The 18,337-nt window shown below is 38.7% G+C and overlaps 1 protein-coding gene across 1 annotated transcript; it reads left to right on the top strand.

Moving 5' to 3' along the window:
• The first annotated feature begins 340 nt into the window (after positions 1–340).
• On the top strand, positions 341–7,364 carry UQCRFS1 (ubiquinol-cytochrome c reductase, Rieske iron-sulfur polypeptide 1). Its single transcript, XM_020985086.2, has 2 exons — positions 341–611; positions 6,539–7,364. The coding sequence occupies exons 1-2, from the start codon at positions 398–400 to the stop codon at positions 7,147–7,149; spliced, it is 825 nt and encodes a 274-aa protein (XP_020840745.1). The 5' UTR covers positions 341–397; the 3' UTR covers positions 7,150–7,364.
• The last annotated feature ends 10,973 nt before the right edge of the window (positions 7,365–18,337 follow it).

The following is an 18,337-nucleotide window of genomic DNA, read 5'->3' as shown; positions in this document are numbered from 1 at the left end:
ATGATGTTCAGGTCTAACTTTCAAGATTTCATTCTAATAATCATCGGTGGTAGATGAATTATCAGACAATTAGGTGTTTAATGAATGGTTACAAGAAGTTGTATTCACCCTCACAAGAGGTTATTTTATGAGACTGGGGCGACGAGGATTAGTCCGGTCCTAGGTGAAACACTGAATCAACAGAATGGCAGACAGGAGATACGATCGACGATCCTCCTGCCCGTTCAGAAGCGCTTCTATAACACCCGCGTCTGCGCACTGTCTTTTATAGCCGAGCCCGGAGTGCTGCGCGCGATTGCTGGCGTGATGACGCCACGCGCGCGGCCGTTTTAGGCGCCTGCGCAGCTCCGGGAAGGTCGTCCTAGTGACTGGCTCGGAGGTGAAAGGAGCCTTCGCCATGTTGTCGGTAGCCGCTCGTTCGGGCCCTTTTGCCCCCGTCCTGTCAGCCACGACCCGTACGGTGGTGGGTCCCCTGCGGCCGCTGGTGCAGGCCTCGGTGGTGCCCGCCCCGGAGCCCCCCGTCTTGGATGCGAAGCGGCCCTTCCTGTGCCACGAGTCCCTGGGCGGGCAGGCCGCCCGACGGCAGCTCGTCGCCAAAGTCAGCCTCTTCTGTGAGTGGGGGGCGGGGAGGAGAGAAGTTGGGAGGAAATGAGAGCAACAGGGCCGCGCCAAGCCGAGGCTGCTTCTGCGGCCGGGGGAAGGGCTCCCCGTGGGGCCTGGACCGCTTGCGGCCCGAGGGAGGGAGCCAGAAGGCTGTTTCCGGGGCACGGGACCCCCATTTCCGGAACTGAGGGGCACCCGGGCCGACTGAAAGCTGAGAGACCTGGGGGTGGGGAAGGGGCCCTGACCCTCCCGAGAGCAGAGAGCCGCCATGCCGTGTCCTTGAACTCTGCTGAAAGGTGACCTCCCCATCCCCACCCTGAAACTTGGGATGAGATGCCATTGGTCTGGAGGTAGGGAATGATAATAATAGCTCACTTATAGGTTTTAAAAGTTTTAAAAACAACAACAAAATACTTTGTATACATTATCTCCTGTACCTCCACAGCCCTTTAGGTAGTAAAGGTATTAAATATCCTTTTTACAGCTAAGGAAACTGAAGCCCTGAAAGATTAAGTGACATCATAGGATTATAGAACTAGAGCTAGGAGGGACCTTAGGTACAATGTAATCTGATACTGTCCTTTAATTATAGTTGAGGAAACTGAGCCACAGGTAGGTTAAGTGATTTGCTCAAGGTCACACTTGGAGTAAGCTTGAGGCAAGATTTGAACCCAGGTCTTTTGAGTCAGTGCTCCTTCCACTACATAATGCTGGCCAAACTCCTTTAGTTACTGTGTAGCAGAGCTATACTGGAGACCAGTTCCTTCGATTTTAAATCCACTGTTCCATATTTTGAGTTTATTATATCTTCCAAAAGGAAACTGGGCTCAGATAAGTAACCCCACTACCAAGGTGATCTCTAAGGTCCCTAATATTTTTTAGTCCTGGATGGGACATTAGAGAGCATTTTGAGTGGCCCTCTAGAAACACTTAGATCACTCGCTGGTGGAGAGAGAGCTTGTTGCCCTTTGACAATTAGGAGATCTAGGACAGATAGACCTGTAGGAAGTGAGTCCTGGAGCCCATTGACATATGATATGCCCTCTCAAGACTTTTATACTCATAGAATGGACCCTACATCTCAGGTTACCAGCTACCTTTTTTTTTACAGATAGGGTCCAGAGAGCTCAAATTACTTGTTCCAGGTCACATGACATCTTGGTGCATAAAACATTTCTTTATACCAAATTGCTGTTTCCCCCAAAGGTGGAGGAAGGATAGAAAATATAGTTGGGAAGATAGGAAAAAAAAGAAAGATCATCCATGAAAGTTTAACCATTAAAGGTTATTTTTAAATTTTATGTACTTTGTTGGAAATACTTTTACAAGTGATGGAGAAGTAAGAACTAGTTAGTATCTTCTGTCAGTGACAAATTCAACTTGCAGTATATTTAATACTTTTACAACTTCAGTATACCTGCTTCCTCCAGTATTGCAGATGACTTGGTAGGTTACTTTCACAAAGAATTTTGGATTTACAAAGTACTTTTATTTTTTTTTATCATGTTTTGATGATTATAACATTTCTGTGGGTCAAGCATTATCATTTCCCTGTTACATATGAGTAATCAGGGTCAGAGGTTGTGATTTTTTTCTGTGGTTCACACCTTGTAAAAGTGGTAGACCCAGGAATCACCCCAATTCTAGTGTTCTTTCCACCCCACAAGTTGGAAAACTGATTCCTTGATACATTTGTGAAATGAGAGGTGTGTTTTGACAGTGGTGAAAATCTTAGGGGAAAGCAAGTAAACACTAACTTCAGTATTCTACTCCCAGTGCTAGGTGCAGGTGAAGCTAAGAGTGCATCCTTTTTTTTTGCATATTTTGAGGAGGTACTTTTACATCCTGGTGGCCTTTCCATAGTGTCTTATTTTGTCTTAAGTTGAAACTGAATCTAGGAATGTTATACTTTGCCACCTTTGAGCCAAAACACGTGGTTAAAATAACTTAGAGCTTGAATTTCGAGAGCAAGAACTGTGTGTGTGTATAATTACTAGATTTTCCAGACTTCTTGTATCCTATGAGAAAATGTAGCTAAAGTAAAGCAATGGAATCCTGAGTATTAACTTTCTTTTCCAAGTTTCTTTAGATTAAAATAAGGAGGAAACCTTTTAGTCACTTTAGTCACTTTTCTGATTAATAAAAGCTGTTTTTTCTTCCCCAGTCCCAATGGGACAATTGGAGGGGGGGCAGGGGGGAAGGAAAGGAAAGCCATAATAAATAGATAGTCAAGCAAAACAGATGTGGGAATTGACCGTGTCCAAAAGTGTATCTTTTGTTCTTCATTTTAAGTCCATCATCTTTCTGGCAGGGGGTGGTTAGTGTACTTCATCTTCCATCTTCTGAAATCATGGTTTGTTGTTGTTCAGTTGTTTTTTCAGTTGTGTCTGACTCTATGTGACCCCTTTTGGGGATTTTCTTGGCAAAGATAACTGGAGTAGTTTGCCCTTTCCTTCTCCAGCTCATTTTACAGATGAGGAAACTGAGACAAACAGGGTTTGCCAAGGATCACACTACTAGTGTCTGAGGCCGATTTTGAACTCAGGTCTTCATGACTCCAGGCCCAGTGCTTTTTTATTGCATTAATTAGAGTTCTAAAGTCTTTCAGAATTTTCTTTATACTATAATTACATAAATTGTTTTTCTAGTTCTGTTTAACTTTACCATATATTTATTCATAGAGGTCTTCCCAGTTCCTTCTGAAACTGTCCATTTCTTCATTTCTTTTGGCATATTATTTCATTGTATTCATGTCATAATTTGTTTAGCCACTTTCCAACAGATGAGCACCCTCTTAATTTATAGGGGTTTTTTGTTGTTGTTGTTGTCGTCATCATTTTTTCGTTACTATAAAAATGTTATAGATATTTTGTACATAGGGGTTCTTTTCCTCTTTTTTTTTTTTTTGATCTCTTCATGGTGTGGGGCTAGGACTGGGACAGCTGAGCCAAAGGTGCTTTTTGGGCTTAGTTTTATATTGCTTTGATGAATGGCAAGATCTATTCACAGCTCCACCAATAGTGCATTAGTGTACCTGTTTTCCCACTGCCCCTACAACATTTGTCATTTTCCTCTTGTTATCTTTACCAGCATGATGAATATGAGTGAAACCTCAGACTTGTATTTCTTTAATCATTAGTGATTTTAACGTTTTTTTAAACAAGGTTGTTGAAAGCTTGGATTTCTTCCTTTGAAAGCTGCCTATTCATATCCATGACTATGTATGTAGCTATTGGGGAATGTATTCTTAGAAATTTGAATCAGATCCTTATATATTGAATATGAGACCTTTTTCAAAAAAACTTTCTGTAAGGTTTTTTTTTTATTAGTTAACCTGTTTCCCTTCAGATTTTCACTGCGTTGGTTTTTGTTTGTGCAAAAACTTGAATTTTACATAATCAAAAATGTCTCATCTTCTGTGATCCTCTCTTCTCCATCCATAGATTGGAAAAGTAATTTTGACCTTGCTCTTCTGATGTGCTACTCATGTCACCTTTTATAGCTAAGTCTTGTATCCATTTGGAATTTATCTTGATATATGATGTAAGATGTTGATCTGTGCCTAATTTATGCCAGATTCACTCTGTTCTTTAGCTATTATTCTATGAACAAGGTCAGTTGATTAGTTAAAGTGATTTTAATCTAGAAGTCTCCATTTCAGAGTGTTGATAGTTTCTTTTGTCTTATTGTCTGAACGTTATTTTTCTCCTGTCTTCTATTAGGAGAGATTTCTTGTTTAAGTGGTTTTTTTCTTTTAATCTAGACCTGTTATTTCATTGGCCTAGGTAACTCCCAGTGAAAAATTGGTACCAAGGGAACTCCCTCTATTGGTGTGTGTGGGTAGCTGCTCTATAAGTTGTAGTCTTTGAGAACTGGCTAGACCTCTAACAGGTTAAGTAATTTGTTCAGGCTCAAAGCCTTTATAATCAAAGGAGTGGGGAGATTTAAACATAGGCCTTTTAAGATCAGCTTTCTGTCCCCTATTCCAGGCTTGCCTTCTTATCTAAGTGATATTAAACACATTGAAAGGGTACTTAGTAGCCATTTTCACTAGAGATATATAAATCATATAATTGACCCCACAGAAATCCTGGCTGAGAATCTTTTTAGGATGGCTTTTCTTATTCAGTAATTTGCCCACATACCCATTATAGGTAACTGTTTATAATTTGCATGTAGTTATCACTGTTGGGAACTAGAGGGAAAGTAGTTAAAATATGTACTATACAGTAATTTTTGATTACTTGTGAACTATGTTGGTATGAATTCTGACATAGAAACTTTGCATGGAGAGGAAAATACATTTTAGGAGTAGAACATAGGGCATGGATTTTAGAGTTGGAAGGAATCTTAGAAGCCAACTCCCTCCTTTTACAGATCGGGCCCCGAAAGGTTAGGTGACTTGTTTGAGGTCATATAGATATAGTTATAAGTGTCAGAACCAGAATTTGAACTTAAGTCCCTCTGATTTTAAACCCAGTGATCTTCTTTGGAAACAAAACCTTTTCTGTAAATAAAAGTAACTGGATAGACTTAGTAGTATTTTTATATTTATTTTAGAGAACCTGCCAAAACCTTCACTTTTTCTTAAACATGTTTGAAAATAGCACCAATAAATTTTTCATCAAAACTTGTTTCACACTAATATTTGAGTTAAAAAAAATTTCTGTCAAAATTCTTGGCCTTTTAATCATTCACTAGCTCCTGAAATAATATGTACACACTAGTAATAATGCATTAAGGATGAAGCCACCAGAGAGTTTTCTTACTTTGTAATCAAATGAGATGATAACCCACTTGAAGATTTCTTTTGACCCTGACAAGTTGCCTATTTTTGATGAGGCTCGTCCTACTTCACCTATCATTGATTATGTTTGAAGTTAAAGTAGCACTAATTAGAGTCTTAAGTACTCCAGTGGCTTTTGAGTCTCATTTATGCCTGCCCATCCTGTGCACATTTTGTTCATTGCTGCCCTTAAATTCTCCATGGGGGTCTACCCAACATGCTTGGGAGTTTTTATTTCATTTTTTTGGTATCCACATTTATTTCTCACTCTTGGCCACAATATTGGTGCACCTTTCATTTTTACATTTCATTATATCCTTTACATTGCTTCTTACTGTAACTAATTCCTTGTTTACAAAGTGTTATAGCCTGGTAATGTCCTCCTGGGGCCTCATATATGCCCTTTGGGTAATTCCCATAGAGACTGCAAAGTGTTTCATAACTCACCGCCATGCAACATCATTGGAAGAATATTGGTGTTAAGCATATGGACCTTTGTTACAGGGAGAAGCTATCCTAAATTGCTTTAAAAAAGAAAGAAAAGGAAAAAACCTTCAATGCCCAGTAAAATTGTATTCATAGGGTACTGTTTTCTCTTCTTGAAAATAACACCTCAAGAATTCTTAGAAGTTTTACGTGCTCTTTCAGAAAACACATAGATTGACCTTGATAGGAATATAGATTTCACAATTTACATTATAAAGCTAAAGATGAGTTTAATACTGAAGGATGGATGCAAGTGGCTAGCAAACTGAATTTTTAGAATCTGAAATATGTCATTTAACAGGGCTGTTCAACTTCATGTACTCATTTTCCTGGAGACATTCTGAACCTGAATCAGCAATGCTTAACTAGGAGATCAGTTGACAAATAACTTGTACGTTAACTTGTGTACATATATATATATATATACACACACTTCATCCAACTTGTGCTATTTCATAAGCTGGCTGCGTTCCTGCTTTGACTATTTTTATATTAACAGATTAGTCTGTCATTTTCAAATTTTTTAATCTTGGAATATTTTTTAATTTTTAAAGACTTTGGAGGCATATATATGTAATATGTATATACATATGTATATACAGACAGACACCTTTCAAGATATTAATCTGAATTTGTTCTTATAACCTTCTGTTTGTTTTGCAGCTCCTGCTTCTGTTCGTTACTCCCATACAGACATCCAAGTTCCTGACTTCTCTGCCTATCGTCGAGCAGATGTGTTAGATAGCAAAAAATCTTCAAAAGATAGCAGTGAAAGTAGAAAAGGTTTCTCCTATTTGATAACTGCAACTATGACTGTAGGTATGGCATATGCTGCCAAGAATGCCGTCTCTCAGTTTGTTTCCAGCATGAGTGCTTCTGCTGATGTGTTGGCCATGTCGAAAATCGAAATTAAGCTGTCAGATATTCCTGAAGGCAAGAACATGGCTATTAAATGGAGAGGAAAACCTCTGTTTGTACGTCATAGAACCCAAAAGGAAATAGAACAAGAATCTGCTGTAGATTTGTCACAGTTGAGAGACCCACAACATGATTTAGACCGCACAAAGAAGCCTGAATGGATCATCCTGATTGGTGTCTGTACCCATCTTGGTTGTGTACCCATTGCACATGCAGGTGATTTTGGTGGTTATTACTGTCCTTGTCATGGGTCACACTATGATGCGTCTGGCAGAATCAGAAAAGGGCCTGCACCACTCAACCTTGAGGTTCCAGCTTATGAATTCACCAGTGATGATCTAGTCATTGTTGGTTAAAGTACTGGACTCAAGTCACAAGTTCCCTACAAATTTGTTTCATGTAAATTTGGAAGAGTTCTTGAGAGATACTCTAATATACTCCATATTGGTTGGTGTGAGAGATTTAAGGATTTCTGATAATGTATTGGAAACACATTGATCTGAATTAAATACTGAATACTTCCAAGTGTTTGCTTTTAGTAAAGCCACTATTAAACATTGTTCTCCTATCATCTGCTTGTAAGATTTTTTTTTCTTTGACAACTTTGACAGACCAGGAATATGAGAGGGGCGTATTATCCATTTTATGCAGAAGAATAATACTTTTTCACCTGTTCTCTACCTCTAATATTTACCTAGAGGAAGGAATATTAAATGTTAGAACTAAGGAAGATTCAAAATTTGTTTAATCTGAAGCCCTCATTTTACAGAGAAAGGAACTGAGGCCCAGAGAGCAGTGCTTTATAGAAAGTCATCCTATGAATTAGTGGCAGAGCTTAGGCCCAGAACCCAGGTTTCTTGACTGCAAAGTCAGTATTCTAAACTGTGCTAGACTACACCAGGACAGTTGATTGAATACCAGCCCCCTATTCACCTATGAGAGCAGGATCTTGGTAGCTCAGTTCTCCAACCAGCTAGGCTCCGTAGGCACCCTATTGCTTCCCTTCCTTGACTTTTACTATCTTCCTCTTCCTTGAAGCACTTTTTTCCCTTACTGCTTCCCTCCCCCCAGTCTTTTATCGCTTTTGTCTTTTCTCCTGAAATGCTCAGGAAAATTTCGAGGCACTGAAATTTTTTAGAAACATACTGCATTATAATTTTAGGGTCAGTGAAACAAAGCAAAACAATTTTTTAAATGCAATATACATTTGTTGTAGTGTCCTTTATGTGGAGTAGCTGCCATTCGGCTCACCAAAAATTATGAATACTTTTTTTTAATAGTTTTTTACATGAAATCTTCCTGATGTTTATTTCACCCCCAAGTATTTGACATGCTTGTTATGTAATTCATAACAATGCATTGAGTTAACATATATAAACAAGGGATTATTGATGGATTTGAATTACTTCTTAAAAAGGTCTAGATATTTTTTAGACCTTCATAAACCCAAAAGAAGTTTATTTTAAAAATTGGGGAATTTGACAGTTGTTCATGTTCAATTTATGTATTATCAAAGGCCATTCTGAAAGAAATTGAAAGCAGATATTTATGTAACATGTCAGGGTTCTTTGCTCCTAGCCAGGGGTTAAGGATTCAATGATAATTTAGGAAAGGCATGGAAGAAGCAACAGGAAGACTATGCTAATGTTGCCCACTTCAGTGGAACCAACCTATTTCCACAATATTGTGATTTTTGACATTGGAAAACCAGTTATGTTGGTGCATCTTTGTAATCTCTGCAGCTGGCAATGCTGAGGTTGGTGAATTGCTTGAGGTCAGTAATTCTGAGCTGTAATGTGCCAAAGTGATGGGACATCTACATTATTTGGCATCAATATAGTGAACCTCCTTAGGAGTGAGGAGCTACCTAAGGGGGGATGAACCATCCTAAGTTAGGAAATGAGCAGTGGAATTTGGCCTGTGCATGGCTGCAGCACTTTCAGTCTCAGGTAAGATAGATCTAGTTCTCCCCAAAAAGTAATTGCCACTGGCGAAAAATAAATTGTGACAGATAAATCCATTCAATTCTTAATTCTTTTAACAAGACTTTTCTAAGACAACCAAAGGACAAATTAAATTGATATGCTATAGATTTGATAGGACACATAATTATAACCTAGCTGTACCTTAGTTTCCCAATCTATAAAACATGACCAATATTATTTACACTAGCATGTTGTATTTTGTGAACCTTAACCATAAAAATGCAAATCCAATCTTAAAAACCTATATATGTGGGGCTTTTTTTCCTTCTTTGGTTTAATATTTCAAGATTTTTGACTGGGGAAAAACTGACTTTGTCATTGCCTGCTAGACACCTGATTTCCCGTAGATATCACAAATTCAGCATGCCCCCACACAACTATTTTCCCCATCCTTCCAAATTTCTCTTTCTATTGTGGGTACCGCCATCTTCACAATTAGCAAGATTGATAAACTCAAAAGTTGTTCTTGAAACTTCTCACTCCTGCATCCCCCATATTAAATCACTCTCCAGATCTTGTCCATTTTACCTCTTTAACATATCTGTCTCCTTTTTTTGACTCATGAGGTCACAATCCTAATTTAGGCATCTGCCACCTCTGCCTTGGAATGCTTTAACCTATTCAGTCTCTTTACATCATGTCTCTCCTTTGCAACTCATCACACAGTTACCAAAATCATAATTTTAATATGTCACTTCCATGTTTGGAAAGTGCTGGTGACTCTCCATTGCCTCTGATAAAATATAATTCTTTAGTATATAAGGCTCCTTACAATCTGACTCCAGACAATTTTTCCAGTCTTATTACGTACTGCGTTCCTTCAGTCAGCAAGCATCTGTTAAGCACCTACTTTGTGCCAGGCACTGGGAATATAAAGAACAATAAAACACTTTCAAGGAGCTTACAAATGTTATATGTAATCTTAACTGGTCTCACTATTGTAGAGCAATCCTGTTATATCTACCTAATTGACTCCATCTTAGTACAATGGCTTTAACAAACTTTTTTTTCATCTCCTGAAACTTCCAGTGGCTCTCTCCCTATCCTTTCATCTGAGAATCTTGCATTATATTTTATTGAAAAAATAAAAGCCATTCACCAAGAGCTCCCACTTCCCTCTTCATCATCACACATCATGCAGATGTTTTCTGCTACAGTTTCTTCCTTCACCCATCTCACGTGAGGTATTCCTTCTTGCCAAGACAAGATCTCTACATGCAAAAGTGATCCCATTCAATTTCATCTTCTCCAGCAGATTGCTTTCTCTATCATCCCCACTGTTTTACCTTCAGTCTCTTCCTGTTGGCTGCTTCCATGCTGCCTACAAATATGTCCATTTCTGTTCCATCCTCAAAAAAAAAACCTTACTTGATCATTCTATCACAGACAACTATCATCCCGTATTTCCTGATTTTTGCAACTAAACTCCTTAAGAAAACTACAATAAATACCTTCACTTCTTTTCCTCTTACCTCTTTTTAACTCCTTAAATTCTGGCTTCCTACCTTATTTCACAGAAACTGAATTCTCCGGAGTTGCCGATCATTCCTCCACTGCCAAGTCTAATGACCTTTTCCCATTCATCTTTCTTGACCTCTCTGCAGCCTTTGACATTACCAGTTACTCTCTTCTCCTTGATACTCTCTCATCTTGAGGTTTTCATATTACTACTTCCTTGGCCTTCTCTTACTTATGTGACCCCTCCTCAGTTTCCTTTGCTGTATCAGGGGTGGGGATCATTCTCCAGGTCAGGGTTGGGGAATCTGCGGCCTCGAGGCCACATGGCCTTTGAGGTCCTTGGGTGTGGCCCTTGAACTGAGTACAAGTTTTACAGAACAAATCCTTTTACTAAGTAGATTTGTTCCGTGAAATTTGGATTCATTCAAAGGGCTCTACTTGAGGACCTAGAGGGCCACATGTGGCCTCGAGGCTGCAGATTCCCCATCCTTGCTCCAGATCACCTACCAACCATAGGTGTCTCTGTTCTGTCCTGGGCCTTCTCTCCTACAATATTGCACTTGGTAATCTTCTCAGCTCCCATGGATTTAGTTATGATTCTTATGTTTACTTATCTAGTTTTTAACCTCTTTACTGGTCTCCATTATCACATCTCTAACTGACTATTGGGACATCTAGAACTCAGTGGCTCATTAGACATCTTAAACTTAACATGTCTAAAAATCCTCCCCCTTCCAATCTTTCCTGTTATTGTCCAGGGTATGATCATTCTCCCAGTCATCCAGGTTCACAATCTAGGTGTCATCCTTGACTCCTCACAATTACTCACCCCCCCATTACCAATATGCACTGGTCTAAACAGTCCTCTGATGTTTAAGACAAAATGGCCACCTGTCCTGAGAAGAGACCTAATTGGCTTCAGCTCCAAGGAGGCATAACATATGGAAGAAAGGGTTTAGGGTGGGTGAGCATAGTGGAGCAGATGAATTCTTCCATTTTTTTTCCCAGCTCTATTCATTCTGTGATTATTAAGACAAATTATCTATTCCAGATCTCCCCAATTGCCTTATTTCAGGAGCCTAAAAGCACAGGTGGAGAGACTCTCCTAGTAGAATTATAGTTGCTCAGGTGGCATTCCTTCCATCCCTCTCTTAACTAGTCACCATAGTATCCTCAGTTCTTGTCATGGTCCCTTATATGGGGGGTGGTAATTCTAGGTCCAGTTGGGCTCACTTGCCATAATTCTGGTAGCCCTCATCCAGCCTCCCCAGCTCTGGAGCATTCTTAGGAGGGCCTGCCATCTGAAGTCATTCTCAGAATGGTAGTCAAACTCTGTCTCATGTGTACCTCTCTTTAGACGAGTGAGGAACATGGAGAACTAGAGGATCTCTCTTTCTTTCTCTCTCTCTCTTTTTCTCTCTCTCTGTACCTCAGGTCATTTCATGGTGGGTAAGTAAACTCCAGGAGGCAGTCCTGATCAATTTGATCCAATAGGTCCCCAGTCTTCTTGTAGGAGATGGTTCCTTAGATCAGTAGCTCAGTCTAGTCCTTGAACTAGTTCTGCTTTTTGCTCTCTTTGAATGGTGTTTGTAGGCATTCTTCTCCAGGGAAAAGAACTATTGATTTTACCTTTATAACATCTTTCAAATATACCCCCCTTCTTTCCTCTGGCACTGCTTCTATTTTAGTGATTCATGTTAAATTATTTACATTTTATTTGTATATTGCTGAAGATGTAGCTTTTGAGTAGATATGAGATTGTTGTCTTAGGGTGGTATTATTAGGCCTTCTTTACAAATAACAGGCCTAATATTTTCTGGATTAGAATGTTAATGTAACTTGTATATAATTTTTACCATGTTCTGGGGCCTTTAGGTTGAAGGAAGGTGTTTCTGATTTAAACTTAGGTGTCATTTTTAGAAAAAAATAAAAGGATTGGAATAAATTGCAACTCAAATATTTTTAGAAGCTTAAATTGCTGAAATTTGAATTATTTCCATTTCTTTCATTATGAATTGTTCCAACTTCTAGTTTAATTTTCAAAGAATTTTAGTGTCAAAAGGCTCATTAATGTCCTGTTTCCAATATCTTCAAATACAAAGAATGATAGTCATTATTTTTATCCTTTCATCCTTTCTCTGTTCATTTCACATCTTGGAAATGAGAACAGAACTCTGTCCAAACAAACCCAAGAACCCAGGAGATAACTACTTCTTTCAGATAGTGTGGGGAATGGATAAAATCAGATCCCTTTTTGTGACAGGAAGGATTTGTGACAATTTTCTCTGCCTTCCTATTAGCTATTATTTGTTGGATACTGCAAGTACTCCAACTGTTGTGTTGCAGAGGATGTGAAGGCAAGATTGCTCCTGCCCTGTAGACTTAAATGACCCCCAAATCAACAACAAATAAGATTTTCTCAAGTGCTTGCTTCTACAAATTAGTATAAAATAGATTATCATAGCCTGAAAATCTTTCATTTTATGGGACAAGGTTGCAATTTATTTTAAGGACTTCCAACAATATTTTTACAATACCTCTTTCATAATGACAAAAATAAGGCCCACTGAACTGAAAATCTACAGTAATGAACTACCCTTTTCATTTTGACACTGCTATTATCCTAAGTTGGGGCCAATTTGAGTGCAGCAGACTGAATACATCTGGCTTCTGTCTTGCTTATCTGATAAAGATTATTTGCAAAAGTAAAAAATGGCATGGCATAGGAAGAAGACTTTTCAGACATATTTAAAAAGACAAACAAAACATTGACCACCTAATTGGAAAAACTACTTTCACATGAAAACCTCTTTAAGTGACTATGTCAGTTTAACTATTGTCCAACCTGCACAACTCTGAAGTCTTCACTTTCTTTCTTATCATTTTCTTGGTTTTCATGGCTTCCACTTCTCTCATGGTCCTTTAACCTGTTTTGTGTCATGGACCCATTTGACAATCTGGTGAAGCCTATGGACTTCTTAGAATGATCTTCTTAAATACATAGGATTACAAAGGAAACCAATTATATTGAAATAAAAGTATCAAAATATTAAAACAAATGCATGGGCTCCAGGTAACTGGGCTTCAGCTGCTAACCCTGGTGTCTGGGCGTGGTGGCCTACTCTTGTAATCCTTTCTCCTCTAGATCCTAAAGCTGGTGGGATTACCTGAGCTGTGGTTTTCTAAGTGGAAATAGACTAGCTAAGCCATTTGGGGGTCTAGCTCTGATGTCCTCCTACCCCCACCCTATGGGCAGGGTGCTTGTTGTTTAGTCATTTAGTTGTGACCAACTTTTCACAACCCCACTGGAGTTTTCTTGGCAAAGATACTGGAGTAGTTGTCCACTTCCTTCTCCAGCCCATTTTACAGATGAGGAAACTGAGGCAAATAGGGTAAAGTCACCTGCCCAGAGTGACACAACTAGTAAGTGTCTGAGACCAGATTTGAACTCAGGAAGATAAGTCTTTCTGACTCCAGGCTTGGTGCTTTATCCATTGTGCCACCTAGTTGTCCCTGCCCCCATCTACCTAATGGGGCCGAGGTTGGGGTGGGGGGTGGGGAGAGACAAACCAGCCCATGTCAGAAAATTGGAGCAGGTTACACCTCTGGGTGCTGATGAACAAGAACAGGCCTGGTCAAGATGGAGACCCAATCTAACGACAACAGCGCAGAGCCCTGTGATACTGGGGTGATTCTTATTGTCTCTTTTCCTTAACTCTTGTGGGTTCTAGAAGACTGTATATCGCAGAGAATAGTTAGAAGAGTGAATAAAAAAGGTGTTTTTATTGATTGTCCTACACATACATGCTCTTCTTAAGCAAACAATGCTGAATATGAAAATTTTATATAGGCAACAGAAGAATTAAGGTTTGCTCTAAAAGGATTCTTTGCAATATAGAAGTATTCATATACTTTAAATAGACAACTCCTTTAAAACTACTGATTCGCTTTTACTCCACAGCATTTTAAATAGGATCCAATGTGCACATTTTAATTTACCTAACTTTAGATGTTTCAAAAAATTTTGAGGTACGCCTACATAGCAATCAATGTTTGGAAAATATATTTATTATAGAAAACATTGGTTTTGGCTGAGGTATGGTCAGCCTTTAATCTGTGACTCATGAATTTAAAATCTTCAGAAAACCCTAGAAGTACTGATTAAAATTTTCTTATTATAAATTTAATCAATAAACAACATTTCAGGATACAAATAACTAAAAAGAAATATACATGAAATCATTCATTTCTGTTAATAAAATTTATTTCTTGATTAATTCTTCATTCATTGTCACATAATGTTTTTTTCAAGTTAAATTTAACAAAGTAGTAACATAATTGTCCTGTTTGTGTCTTTCTTTGCATTTTTTCTTGTGTGTTTTAAATATTTACTGAAAATGCTTCTATTTTTTTATCTCTATCAGTCCCCACTAATTTACACCCCTCACTGCCACCAAAAGCCCTCTCGTAACACATAAATGTAGTCAAGCAAAATGCATCCACATGTTGGTTTTGTCTGAATGTAGGTCTCCTTCTGAACCTCTATCCATCACTTCTCTGCCAAGGGGAAAGAGACATGCTTCGTCATCGGTTTTCTGAGGCAGTGACTGACTGACTAACTGACCACTTATGGCTTTCAAGGTTGTTTTCCTTTACATTCTTATGGTCATTGTGTCATTTGTTTTCCATGTTCTACCCTTTTCATTCTGTATCAGTTCACTCAAATCCCCCAAGTTTCTCTGAATCCTTCAAATTTTTCATCTCTTATTGCAATTAATATTTGATTACAATCATATACCACAATTTTTTTCTACCAAGAATGGAACATTTTGAATACTCACATGAAGTATGATACAAATGGAAAATAGAAGGGTAACTTGTTTCAATGGATAATAATGAAAAACAACTGAATTGGACTGAGGTAGCTAGGTGACTCAGTGGATAGAGTGCTAGGCCTGGAGTCAGGAAGACCTGCGTTCAAATGCAGCCTCGGATACTCACTAGCTGTGTGACCCTGGGCAACTCACTTAACTTCTGTTCATCTTAATCCACTGGAGAAAAAAATGGCAACCAGTCCAATATCTTTGCCAAGAAAGCCCTTTGGACTTCTTGGTACACACAGGGTCACAAAGAGACACAACTGAATAACTGAACAACAACAAAATTGAACTTAATTCCACAATGGTACCAAATTTTCCTCTCTTCCCCCACCATTTATTCTTAAAGTATGACAACTATTTGCCATTAAACGCATACATACACATTTCTATTCCCAGTAAAATATTCAATGAATCCTGTCCTGTACACAGCCCAGTTTGTTTCAGATGTGAAGATTATAATGTGAACTTCAGGAAAAGATGAAGGTAGTGTTATCCCCCTAACAGACTTAATTAAGTTCTTGGAGGTCAACAACATCATTTCATCTATTCTGTTTTTTCCATTTTTAGCATGGTAGATATTGTGTGTATCTCTGTGTGTGTGCATCTCATTCTATATACTATATGTAAACACTATATATGTGTATGTGTGTATATATGTATACACACACACATACATACACATATTCTTATAGGCAGCCATGAAGGGAAATAATTGCCCAAAACTGTGACTTGTCATATGGTTAATTGGACATTTGTTGCAAGACAGAAATCCCCACAAGTCTGAGGTGATAATTAACATGCCGAGTTTGCATCAATTTATTTTTTTCCTAATTTAATGGTAGCAACTTTTAAATCTTAGCATTTTAAAGTTATTTGACAGCCTTTGGCAAACCAGCATGGCATAAGTACATGGAACATTGGCCTTGAAGTTAAGACCTGGGTTCAAGTTCTGCCACTGACACATACTAGCTGTGTGACTACTCACAAGCCACTTAACCTCTCAGTGCCCAAAGCACCTCTCTAATGCTCTATGTAGGCTAGTTATTTTGTTTTCACGTTTGGAATTCCCTACACAGATGAAATCACAGCTCCAGATCAGGCCAAGCCAAACAAAGAAAAACAGGTACTGACTGAGTGTTCACTGTGCGTAGTGGTGCTTTACATTAGGCACCACAGGCAGATAAGAAAGGAAGAAAAGGTATTGTCCTGATCTTTAAGCAGCTCTGAATCTAGCTAGTGAAAAACCAGCCTTCTCTTATGAAATAACCAGAACAACTGGAAAGCTCAAAGCAATATAGTAAACAGGAAAGTGCAAATGCTGAAAGCGGGATATGGTTATTCAAGAAAGGCTTTCTTGGAAGTGTGGAAGTTAGAGTGGGAGCTTATAGGAGGTGATGGGTGTGGTTAGCCAACAGGAGGAGACAGCATTCTAAGAGGTAGGAAAAGCAGCAGAATGTCCACTGTTCAATCACTTTGCAAGAGAAAGAAAAACAGTGACATTGAATGGTTGAAATGATTTGCCTTTGTTAAGCTTGATAGCATAGTCCATTATTAAATGATACTGACTTTGCCAGAAAGGATTATTTCTTTTAAATTAAAATAAGTTTAGGTATTTATTTTTCATCTTCATTTACTTGGTTAGGCTAGAGTTGCTGTTCATGTGAAAATACATGGCACGGAGGTAGGGAAGTTTGGTAGAAGGGAGAAAGGCTAATTCCATCTACTGCCTTTGTGTTTGCATTCAGTGTTGCTGATGTCTGAACCAGCAGTGTCAAAGCATTCACAGAGCGGTCTTACAGTGGCCTGAGGGGAATCTTTTGCTCTTAGGCTCCAGAATCTGTCCCGTTGTCACTTTTAAACACTAAATTCACTCTCAGCTTTTAAGAAAGAAGAGGATTACAGGTTGTTTGATGGACATGAGAAAGATTATAGAGCAAAAGAACAAGGCAGAGAACTCCAAGAAGTAGAGTTTTACCAGCCACCACAATTGCTCCAGCAATTCAGGAGCTGATGGGCACTCAGTGTGGTTGTATGTTGTAAATCACATTATTTAAGGAAAAGGGTATATTTATCATTTGCCCTTACCACTCACTTTACTCAGGCAAAACGGTGGTGCCTGGTAGAGTTCACTGTTTTGTTGAGTAAGAGGTTATCATATACCATCTTGCAAAAAGCAAGGATGTTTTGCATAATTGTAGTATAAGAGGGGAAGCCTGCACTAAGCCCTCTAAAATCATGATAGGAACTGCATTACAAACCAAAAGAGTTAAAAGATGACATACAAATTAGATAAAGTGGAGGAAAAAGAAAGAAAAATGAAAATGAAGATGAAAAATACCAAGAACCCAAGCTTTGGATAAAATAGGATATTTATATGGTATGTATGATATCCTACACACATACACACACACACACACACACACACACACACACACACACACACACACACACACACACATACACACACACACCCCTGAAGAGCCCACTTATCTTCTATATTCTCAACTGGCGACTGCATCATGGAGATGACTCTCAGATTTATATGTCAAGGACATTTTAAACTAGATGTCCCATAGACATCACAAACAACATATGCAGAACAGAACTCATAATTCTCTCCTTTACTGACTTCCCTATTTCATTATAATGTATCATCATTCTTCCACTTCCTGTAGGTTATTAACTTTAGTTTTTTTTTCCTCACACTCCTTCACTTTGCATATTCAATCAGCTGCAAAATTCTTTTATTTTTTCAACCTCCATACCATCTTTCACATCCATCCCCTTATTACTATACACATAGCCACCACCTTAGTTTAGGCCCTTATCCTTTTCCACCTGAGAATTACAATAGCCTCCTAATTGGTCTCCCTGTCTCAAATTTCACTTTATTCCAAACCATCCTATATTCAGCTTGTCAACAGGCAATCACAACTTCACAAAACTTATGTGAAAACTAGGTTTATTACAAGAGAAATGAACATGAATGTGGAACCCAAAGAGTTCACAATCCACAGAGAAATTTGCATTTTTGCAAAAGCAGGGAAAAGGGAGGAGGAGAACACACAAATCTCTATCTAAAGGTGTGTGACATGGGAGGAGAAAGGTGCAGTAAAGGGGGGGAAATGACAAAACCCCTCCCAAAGAGAAGGAGCAGTGCGATGGCAAAAGCAGCATTCTTTTCCCTTGGGAACTGCTAGACTGTGAAGATAGGGTGGTCT

This window comes from Phascolarctos cinereus, unplaced genomic scaffold (genome assembly GCF_003287225.1).
Source record: "Phascolarctos cinereus isolate Bilbo 61053 unplaced genomic scaffold, phaCin_HiC Scaffold_2;HRSCAF=192, whole genome shotgun sequence".
In the NCBI taxonomy this organism is placed as follows: Eukaryota; Metazoa; Chordata; class Mammalia; order Diprotodontia; family Phascolarctidae; genus Phascolarctos; species Phascolarctos cinereus.
This window is presented reverse-complemented; position numbering and strand designations above follow the sequence as displayed.

Bases quoted from the DNA above. Each gene is read 5' to 3' on its own strand.
- UQCRFS1 (XM_020985086.2), top strand. From the start codon at position 398: ATGTTGTCGGTAGCCGCTCGTTCGGGCCCTTTTGCCCCCGTCCTGTCA. The intron at 612-6,538 runs GTGAGTGGGGGG...TTTGTTTTGCAG, and splicing joins CGCCAAAGTCAGCCTCTTCT to CTCCTGCTTCTGTTCGTTAC.